Source organism: Lithobates pipiens, unplaced genomic scaffold (genome assembly GCF_037356315.1).
Source record: "Lithobates pipiens isolate NorthernLeopardFrog02 unplaced genomic scaffold, aLitPip1_a1.2 Scaffold_16, whole genome shotgun sequence".
NCBI classification, from domain to species: domain Eukaryota; kingdom Metazoa; phylum Chordata; class Amphibia; order Anura; family Ranidae; genus Lithobates; species Lithobates pipiens.
Genome location: NW_027507748.1, coordinates 282,243,827 through 282,254,799, shown reverse-complemented (window position 1 = coordinate 282,254,799; position 10,973 = coordinate 282,243,827). Strand labels below are relative to the sequence as shown.

General features: G+C 38.5%; 1 protein-coding gene across 1 annotated transcript in view; it reads right to left on the bottom strand.

Annotated features, from left to right (window-relative positions):
• Positions 1–2,002: 2,002 nt before the first annotated feature.
• CUNH6orf132 (chromosome unknown C6orf132 homolog) overlaps positions 2,003–10,973 on the bottom strand; it is a 63,881-nt gene continuing 54,910 nt past the window's right edge. The window contains exons 4-5 of the mRNA XM_077481525.1: positions 5,643–8,928; positions 2,003–3,068 (exon numbers count right to left, since the gene is read on the bottom strand). Of these exons, the coding sequence (XP_077337651.1) occupies positions 2,975–3,068; positions 5,643–8,928 (3,380 nt within the window). The 3' untranslated portion in view covers positions 2,003–2,974. The remainder of the gene's footprint in view (positions 3,069–5,642; positions 8,929–10,973) is intronic.

Here is a 10,973-nt window from a genome sequence, read left to right as displayed (position 1 = left end):
CCATAGGGTCTGCACTGTCTGTTGGGACATTGGCTGATTGAGCCTGTTCCTTTAGCAGGAGGTTAACAAAGTATCCCTCAACTGGCGTGCCTCGAGAGCAAAGCAGAATTAGTTCCTTGGAGAAAATTCAAGGTGTCATGTAAAGGCTAATATTGCATGCACAGAGTAAAATGCAGGTATTTGCAGAGTCCATAACTGGATTACCCATTTCTTTAGAAGCCCTCTCCTCAATAGGATACTACTAGGGAAAATGTTTTGGAAGGACAACATTTTTTACAGGATGGGGCCAGTCACCATATAACATTAGAATACCGGGAATGTTTTGGTATACTGAAGCAGCAATAGTAAATCTAGGCTGATGGCCAGGCCAACATAGACTGCTCTAAACTAAGGCAAGAATACTCTGCGTATAGAAATTATATCTTTGAGCATGGAGAAAGATCAGAAGATTGGGTCTTTAGTACTGAACCCTCAGACTTTTGGTACCACACTCCTCCTCTTTCTCAGGATGCACAGAAGCAATCAAGAGGGAAATCAGAGATGCATTCAAAAGAGGAGGACTGATGTCTGAGGCCTCTAAATGTTCTGAAAACCGCATTATAAATTCAGACATTGTGGAAGAGAACTCCTCTCTAGGTAAACTGAAGGAGGTGGTGTGACAAAAGGATCTAGGAAGGCCGCTGAGGGGGACAATGACTCAGATTGTGGACAGTGGTCAAGGTTAGCAGAATATTTACCTTGTGGGGGGAGGTTAGTGACCCCTGAAGGCATTACCACAGCATCAATTAGCAAAGCCTGCTTACCCATTTCTCTTGTGCCTATGATCTGCCATGTGTATTGAAGTATCACGACATGACCTGTACTGCAGAGCAGAAGGATTCAGATTATTCACCCTCATGGTAGCCATACCCTTTAAGGCTACCTCAGGGATAGTCTTCCGTCATACTGTTCCAGGACCATGGTCCATCTAATATCATTCTGCAGATAGCCACATACTGCATCGTGATGCGTTAAGTGCCTGATGCAGGATCCAGCATCCAAAGCAATATTACAGACCGTCCCTACAGCCGAGATCCATGCTAGCACAGTGAAAAGTAAAGAGAAAAAAGTAGGGTCCGTAGGAGGCGCACGCATGCGCACCCCAAACCCAGAGAAAGGCCGGTCACATACATGTACGGGTTGGTCCTGTACCTGCCACCCGCTCGCAGTATATTTACTCTGAGCAGTCGGCAGGTGGTTAAACAAGTTTTTCCTGTACATGCAGAGAACAAAACAAAAATAAAATAAATAAAATGTAACCTTTTTTTTACTCTATCCAAGATTAAAATGTTTGGTTTAACATACAAGGTTAACAAAAAAAAACAAAAAAAAATCAGTAACAGCTATAATTGCTGTTTTTTTATATTTGAACGGTTACAGTGTTCCCCTGCTGGTGAGTTACCTTGCCCAAGTTGTCACCTGCAAATTATTAAAAAAAAAAAAAAAAAAAAAAAAATGTAGTTTTGTAATCATGCATCACATTGATTAAACATTTCAATTTAAAAAGTTTTGTTTTTCCTAAAAGTGATGCAATATGCACCATACAAGTATAACCAAGTAAATAAAAAAAAAATATATAAAAAACTTTAATAAAAGCAATCTGAGCATGCAGGGGCAGCACTCATGCCTTGTAGCAATAGAGTCCAGTGTTTAATTTATCCCTCTTACTTTGAATTTTCTTTCACTCTTTTTTTTCCTACTATGTAAAAAAGAATTAAATTAAATATAGCTTTTAATAAATTCAAAAGCACTGCAGAATGCTTAGTAACACAAATCGGTTTGGTTAGTCTGCAATCAAAATGATAAAGGATGGAGGCGTGCCACCAGACTGTCGACACTACCTTTTGAACGTCCATCAAACTGTGAAAATATTAATGGACATTAGGCAAAAACAAAAATAATTTCATTTGCAGTCATCTTTACCCATCTTTGGAAACCTTTTTTTTTGCAATAGAAAACAATCTTTTACCTGTTGCATAAAATATTTTATTGCTGTAAAAGAACATCGAGGAAAGAACATGCAAAAGCATCATGCATCCTCTTTAAAAGCAAAACCAAAATGGTCAGTGCTGAATATCTATAAACAAATGCACATAAAAACACCTGACATACATGTATATATATATATTTACAGTAATATACATTCAAAAAGTGCTTGTTGCTGGATATCCTTGTAAGGATCTCCTATTATAATATTATGTACATAATTTTTACATCGTAGGCATTATCTTTATAATAGACATATCATTATAAAATAAAATTTGTATATAAACCTCATGACAAGTACAGCCAAATATATGACCATAATAACCAGTAGAACAAGACATTTAAAAAAAATTAAAGGGAAAAGTATAACAAAGTTCTAAAAAATTCTCAGATTATAAATTATATATTTATATTATGGCTAGTTCCAAAATTCAAACTGCTCAAAAGTATTTTTTTTCTGCAAACGAGATAGAGAATACGTCAACTCCAAAGGCCAAGAGGGTGAAGTGCAAAGTAGAGGTTATTAGTTTCACGTGCACTGCTGACATATACATAGCCCTATTTAATAAGACAGTGCAAAGTGCAGCAACCCATAGAAACAGTTTACATTTTTTGACCACATTATATGCCAATCACATTGGATGCTATAGATAACTACATAAAGTCATTGCACTTTCACTACCTAAAAATGCCAATGGGGTAGAAACGAGTATATATATATATATATATATATATATATATATATATATATATAAAAATAATTCAAGTAGCGCATCAAATACCCTTTCTGCACACTTGTAATAGATGTTAAATATATAGCATAAGAAGTACTAGCAAACTAGTGTGTGAAATTGAGTATTTTGTCAGTTCAAAGTTACAAGCAGCTTCTTCAGGTTTGTTTTTATCTGCCTATAGGCAGGACTGTAGGCTGTTGGTATTCAGGGTGCCTTCAGAGGTAGCCTCCTTGATACATCTGAGAAATCGGCTGCCTGGTGCCTGGCCTCACAGTGAACGTCATACCCTGCTGGTGGGTATTTTGTGATCTGTGTGGAGTAAAAGGAAATAAAATAAAATCAGTCATGTATTTATCGTGCAATTTACAGGGGCTACAGTATTCTATAGCAGTTTTTCCCAACCTCATTCTCAAAGTTCTTACAACAGGCCATGTTTTGGTAATTTCCCTTATGTAAAATAGCAGTCTTAAATACCAAGCCATTGACATTGAATTACAACACCTGTGCAAGGTGAAGACAATCCTGAAAACATGTCTTGTTGGAGTCCATAGCATATATAGCCAGCCACTCAGTGTACTCTTGACAAAATTGCTACACATGCCAATAAAATAATTTTGTCAAGAGTGCACAGAGTGGCTGATTATATATATATATATATATATATATATATATATATATATATATTATATATATATAAACTTCATGTTTTGGGAGTTGAACACCCTAGTCAGAGAACTGGTCTTCAACTTCTGAATTTTAATACAGGCAGTCCCAGAGTTATGATCACAGGGTTTGTTCTTAAGTGGAATTTGTGTGCAAGTCGGAACAGTGCATTTTTAAGTGCATCTTCAGCCTATGCAGGGATGTGGGATGTTCCGGGCGCTTCTGGGCATGCAATTATGTTATCTGGGGCTCTTCTGGCCATGCAGTACATGCAGTATTGCAGTGTGGGATGCATCCGGTGCTACAAAGTAGTTGCTCAGAGGTATCATGGACCAGCGTGATGCACAAGTGGCCGGCATTAAGGGCCATTCGTAAGTAGGAGTCGTTCGTAACTTGGGTGTTCGTAACTCGAACTGCCTGTACAGCAGTTGAGCTTGGGTAAGGTCTGCTATATGACTTGTCGGGGTACTTGATGATGGAGGTTGGGAATGACTGCTCTACTGGATATAGTACAGTGCACTCCAAGTCATTAGCTGAAAATGTATGTCAGGTTTCTTCATTATAAATATTATGCATACATTTCACAAATATATGTAACCAAAGTAATCGTTGATATTTGGCTCTACTAACTGGAGTGTGCAAAATCTGGTGCAGCTCTGCTTAGAAACCGGCTTCCAGGTTTTTTTTCCAGGGAAGGGAAGGGAAGGGAGGGACTGGGCTGTTATTTAGGATCTGTATACACACCCATCTGTGTGATGTCAATACCATTTGACCTGACTAGCTCAGCAAGGAAATATGCTCTACAGCAATATAAACCAAACTGAGCATGTGCAGGGGGAGCACTCGGACTGTGTCTTATCTGGCTTTGCCCAGAGTGACCCTGCAGGAGTGGGAGGATTTGTGCATACAGTACCAAAGAGCCTTTTTACACAATACAGAGTATTAACCCCTTAAGTTACATAGTAGGTGAGGTTGAAAAAAAACAAAAAAAAAAAAAAACGACACCAGTTTATTAAGTTCAATCTACGCGTGTGATTATATGTCAGTATTACATTTGTATATCCCTGTATGTTGGGGTCATTCAGGTGCTTATCAAATAGTTTTTTTAAAACTATTGATGCCCCCCGCTGAGACCACTGGCTGTAGAAGGGAATTCCACATCCTTGCCACTCTTACAGTAAAGAACCCTCTACGTAGTTTAAGGTTAAACCTCTTTTCTTCTAATTTTAATGAGTGGCCATGAATCTAGTTTTATCCCTATTGTGGAGTCACCAGTATGGTATTTGTATAGTGAAATCATATCCCCTCTCAAGCATCTCTTCTACAGAGAGAATAGGTTCAGTGCTCGCAACCTTTACTCATAACCAATATATACCTTATTATATAATATATACCTTACAAAAATACCTTTGTACAGTAAACGTTTATGGGGAACTGTGTCAAATGCTTTTGCAAAATCCAGATATACCACATTTACAGGCCTTCCTTTATCTAGATGGCAACTCGCCTCCTCATAGAGGGTTAATAGATTGGTTTGGCAAGAATGATTCTTCATGAATCCATGCCGATTACTGCTAATGATAAAGTTCTCGTTACTAAAATCTTTTACACAATCCCTTATCCCCTTCAAGAGCTTGCGAGTATAACAAGCATGCTATTCTGCATATACAGACAGGTTTTACTATTGTGGGTTTACTAAACACTAACTGAACAAGCTGAAGTTAGAAGCCGATTTGCTACCACACAGAGCTGCACTTTTTTGCACTCTCCAGTTTTAGTAAATCAACCCCATTTTTTTTCCTCCATTTTTTATATATGGCTTTTGAATATCAAATTAGCTCAAAACAATGTGGTGAGGTAAAACATGTGCTTTACCTTTTTAACTGCTTTGGTCAAACTTTTGAAATTCACTTGAACTATAGTAGTTCAAACAGATCTTAAAGTTTAACCAAAGCATTTAAAACCTGAAACAAATGCATTCCTTGGTGTGGCGTTGCTTTGGCAACTATAAAAGGAATACCCAGCAGTAATGCAATGTGAGTGATGTGTCTCATAAGAGAACTGCTGTAGTCAACAGCTATGCAGTTTGCCAAGCATTAGTGGGCTATTAAGATATCATTGATAAAACAGACATGCATAGGAGTATACAAAACAAACAAAAAAATACGAAAATAAAAATAGACTTAATTCAGGGGTTAATTAGTATATACGTGTGCTTACCTACTCGTTGATTTCCCATATTCAGGGTTTTGAGGTCTGTATTTCATATCCGTCATATTTTGTACCATGTTTTCAGAAGACATTCTCCTTCCCTGTGACATATATCTTGAAGGGTTGCCAGAGCGTCGTGATTCTGGATTCATGCTGGAGCTAGACTGGGTATACATGTGACTATAAGAACCTGGCAAAGCTGATGACCTTAGAGAGTGTGTATTTTTTCCGTAGCTCCCTGAGCTTTCTGGAGCCGGCATATAGAGTCTCTTCTTAATTAGGGAACCTTTTTGTGGATCTCTGCCAATTCCTGTACTGTAATTATCACTTGTGGGTTTGTTAAAGTCACTATTATATGAGATTCTCTGAGACCCCAAAGGTCGAGTACTTTCATTATTCCAGTCATAATGGGTTCCTAAATTTGATTTTAATTTGTTGCCATCAAATAATCTATCCTTCTGATGCATGTCAATGTGTGTGGATGGTGGAGTGTTCATGAATTCTGCTGGAGGTGGTATTATTCCATAATCACTGTCCTCATAGGTATTTGAAGCTGGGACAGGTGAAGGGACAGAGGATATATTGACTGTGTATGCATCCATAAAATTTGACCTGTTGGGCGAGTTGTGGTTTTCAATGACAGAAGACTTGACATTCCAGAAGTCTTCATTTCTGTCCATAGGAACCTGTCTAACAGTTTTTTCTTCACCATGCATCCAACTTGTCTTTTCATCATTTGCCTTTTGTGGATTCAATCCCAAAATATTTACACTAGATGATGGAAAATCTTTATCTGTCCTTGAAAAAGATGCAACATTACCTAAATTACTACTTGATTTTGAACTAAAACTGGTTACTTCCTCTTCACTAAACTGTCCCCCATTTTCTTTCTTGGGAACAACAACAAATGTGTTTGCTTTGACATCATTATACTGAGAGGTTAAAGGACTTGCAACAATCCCACTTGAAACAGAAATTTTAGGCATATTGCTGCTTTCTGGAGGCATAGAACGGTTACCTCTTTGGGCCCGCTTCTTTGCAGCCAGGAGCAAAGCCATTGGAGAATTGGCTTCAACCTGCTCACCAGTGACAGGATGTTTATCTATGCCACCATCTTGTTGTATGAAAGATTCTGAATTCAATGAAGTTGATGGATGATTATTTATGCCTTCCTTCAAGGAAGTTGCTGGATGTTTAATACCACCTTCCCCTTGTTTTATGAGAGATTCCAATTTCAACGAAGTTGATGGATATGGAACTTCTTCATCTTTTTTTAAGCTCCCTACTGCTGTTGTTTCTGAAACTGTAAGTGATAATTTGTCCAAGGTCAAGCTTCCAGTTGATACATTTCTCTCATGATGAGGCTTATAGGCTGGAATATCATTAATTTTTTTACTTACATCTGTGGCTTTTTGTGAGAAAGCTGGTTTTGAAGAGACTTCAAATATGGGCTGTGAAATATTATTTTGCACAGCTGGATAGGTTGGTTTCTTTATTGTTTGAGTGGGCGTGACAGGCAAATAGTCTGGTTCAGGAATCTGAAAATTTGTGTTGTTGCTTTTAGGTATCCAGTCTGAAGTGTCCCCATCAGCATCTTCCTTATCAGATACAGAAGGTATATGAGGTACTTTCATCATTAAAGAATTTACAAGTGTATTTTCTCCACTTTTTTTCTGAGTGGTATTTCCATTAGGACTCTTTTTATTTGTTTCCAGACTTTTAAGATCTCTTAATTTTTCATCTTTCTTTGGAGAGAAGAGAGCTTCTAACTCGCCCTTAATTTTACCAACTCTGGCTTTTTGTTCATTATCGCTACTTATATCAACAGACGATACCTGAGCAGGTCTAATATCTATGGGCTTTTTAGGGATTTGTTTCAGAGTTTGTTGTTTTTCTTGAAGTGCCTTAAGTAAAGGCAACTGTGGCTCTGGGGTAGATGTACCAGTTTGACTTGGCAAAGGTGGAGGTGCTGGTGGAGCTTTTGGTGGTGCTGGTGGAGGAATACTTACTTGGGATGTAGAAGCTGAAATTGTCTTTGGTTTTGGAGGATGCAATGGTGATGCCTGGGGTACTGGTGGCATAGAGGCCATAAGAGGTGGAGCAGGTGGTGGAGCAACAAAATTCGGTATATGAGAGTTATTTTGTGGTGTAACTGTCACATGTGGTGGTGGTGGTGGTGGAGGTGGTGGCATGGCTGGTGGTTTGGGGGGTGTCATAGGTGGAGGTGGTGGAGGGGGCATAAAGGGTGGTGTGGGAGGAGCTTCCTGATTAATTATTTCAGCATCTTTATCCATTTTTATTTTGTTTTTCATTTCTTCTAAATCTCTTGTTAAGGAATTCTGTTTAAGCTGTACATTAGTATTTGATAATGACATGTCTGTTACAATAGGTTTCACAGAGAGAACCTTTACTGCATCTTTACGTTCCTTTGCCAAATATGCATCTTTATTAAATGCCATTTTATTAAATTCAATACTGCTCAGGGGACGTTTTGATCCATCCTTCATTTTTTCAGAAAGCCCTGACAAGTCACTGTCATTTGTATAAATTTTGTTAGAATCTGTTATGCTGTCATTTCTTTGAATTGCAGCATCCATCTGAGACAGATCCTGTAGATCATCCATGATAAGCATTGACTTTCTTTTATTTAATGCATCATTCAAAGTTTTCTGCTCTTGATTTGAGGGCAAGAAAAGTTTGGCTTGTACACCAGGATTGAAACTAGAAGGTACAGGCGATTGTGGAGGATCAGTGGAATAGCTTATATTCTGATATTCTTGTAACTGTATTGATGAAGTCCTCATTGGGGCAGGAGGAGGGACTTTGAAGGTCTTTGGCAAAGATGAATGGGGATCCATATATTTAGTTGTCTGTCCTTGACTGTGCTGAAACCCAGCACTATTTAAAGAAAACCTGTTCGGCAAGGTCATAGGCATATCCTTTGATCCTTCTGATTTCCATTTTGAAACATTATCAGTTTGACGTTGTTCAGAAACTTTCGGTGCTGTGGAAGTGTCTGTTAAAGGCTCAAAATTGGGTATGGTTGTTGCAGAAGTATGTGGCATGGGTGGTATGAAGTCTGGTAAACTTGGGGATATTGGAGCGAATGAAGGAGGACTTTCTTGTGGTGGAGCAGCAGGAATCATTGTAGGTGGTGGGGGAGGGGGCATAGAAGGTGGTGGAGGAGGTGGCATAGAAGGTGGTGCAGGAATTTCCTCATCATAATAATTTGTTAACCGCAGATCACCAACAGAACTATACATTCTGTAGTTGCCATTCAGCTTTGATCCATTACCTACAAGTAGAAAGATTTTACATTCAATTTGTTATGTTTTCATGGTTTGCAAATCAATGTTTATGGACAAGGATTGAAAGTAAAAAATTGAGGAAACATCTAAAATTTCAGTGTGTCACCTGAACAGAGCAAACATCTGTCAATGGGCTCTGGTGCCAGTGATCTAAAAGGGATTTCCTTTATATTGGAGAGACTTCCTTTCACTTTCTGTAACATACACAGCTGAAATTGTATATACTACATGCAAAAACATTTCATTTTATTCCATCCAAGGTGCAGTTGTATATCTATAAACCCCAATTATAAAAAAAAAAAAAAAAACTGCTTTGTAAATCATTGAAGGCGTTTCCCTTGATCAAATATAATTTCTTAGGGCGCATTTACATCATTCTAATGTGTTTAGTGTGAAAGCAGCCCATCATTTTAAGCGGTCAACACACCACACTTGGAAAAAAAAAAGGACTATTTATTTCTGACACAGCCTTGTCATTGCATGTTACTGCAATACATAGGTGTGGACGGTCCCTTATAGAAAACAAAAAATACAGATTACTACTTCGTATTCAACTTGAGTATAATGTTTTGCTTCCTAAATCGAATGCAGAACCAAATATGCGATAGCCAGAAATAGAAGGGGTCAGGCTGTACATGGTCTTGTCCCAGACATGCTTATACCCATACCATGCTTCCAGCAATAACTGGATGTAGTGGGTGAAGAAATTTTGTTTTCAGATGCATAATAGATGTAGTGTGCTAGTTAAATTGCAGGTAAAAGCTGGAAGGTAGGAAAACAGTAGCCACAGTATTAATTGCTGTTTTTTTATCCTAAATAAATGGAGAGCAACCAAATTGGGGACTCGGATTCAGCCCCCAACTTAATTTAAGAGATAAGCATAAGTATTCTAATGCAAACATTATTTCAAAAAAAAAAAAATCAATAAAATGTTAAATCTTCGTGACAAATTACATGCAGTGGTCTTGACCTTTTTGAGATGTGCTATAATTCTGTATCATGCAGCTTTAAAACATTGATGCCTGCGATTCGTGAGCAGTATGCACTAGCATTTGAACATACAAATTACATTTTTGGCTTCAAGCTCACAAAAAGCTGCGAGTGAATGGATTGCGTTTTTTAGACTATGAAGAGGAGAGTCCAAAGGACAGTTTTTTTTTTTTTTTTTTTTTTTTTTTTTTTAAATAGGCAGATCAGAAAGACGTTTTATGCCCAGTACACACGATCGGAAATTCCACCAGCAAAACTCCGATGTGAGCTTTTGGTCGGAAATTCCGACCACATGTTTTCTCCATCAGACTTTCAGAATTCCGCCAGCAAAAGATTGAAAGCAGGTTCTCTATTTTTCCAACGGAAAAAGTTCCGATCGAAAATCCCGATCGTCTGTAGCAATTCCGATGCGCAAAATTCCTACGTATGCTCAAACAATTCAAAGCATGCTCGGAAGCATTGAACTTAATTTTCTTGGTTTGTCGTAGTGTTGTACATCACCACGTTCTTGGCAGTCAAAAGTTTAGAGAACTTGTGTGTGACCGTTTGTATGCTTGAGCAGAAAGTCCGCTCGTGTGTACGGGGCATTAAATTCATGACATGCCAAGACAGTAAGTTACAGCCTATCCTTTAAAGTGGTTGTAAACCCTTACAATACACTTTTTAATACAAGTAAGCCTATAATAAGGCTTACCTGTAGTTACCCCGGATCTCTCTTAAACCTGCACAGTTTAGGCGATATCCCCTGTATCTGCATGTGCCGATGTCATTGGCACATGAGCACTGAAGCAATGGCACGTATGTGTCATTACTCCAGTGAGTGTGCCATTATCCACGGCTCCTATGCGTATGTGCGGGAGTGACGTCATCTCGGCTCTGGCCAATCACATTTTGCCGGAGCCCACGATACCTGGAAGTAACACCGGGAGCGATGTCGCCGGCCAGTTCTGTGTATGGTCAACACAGCGGGGCTTTGTTCTCAGGTGAGCATTACATAATGAGCTAGTATGCCATGCTATACTAAAAATGAGAAAAAAAATCA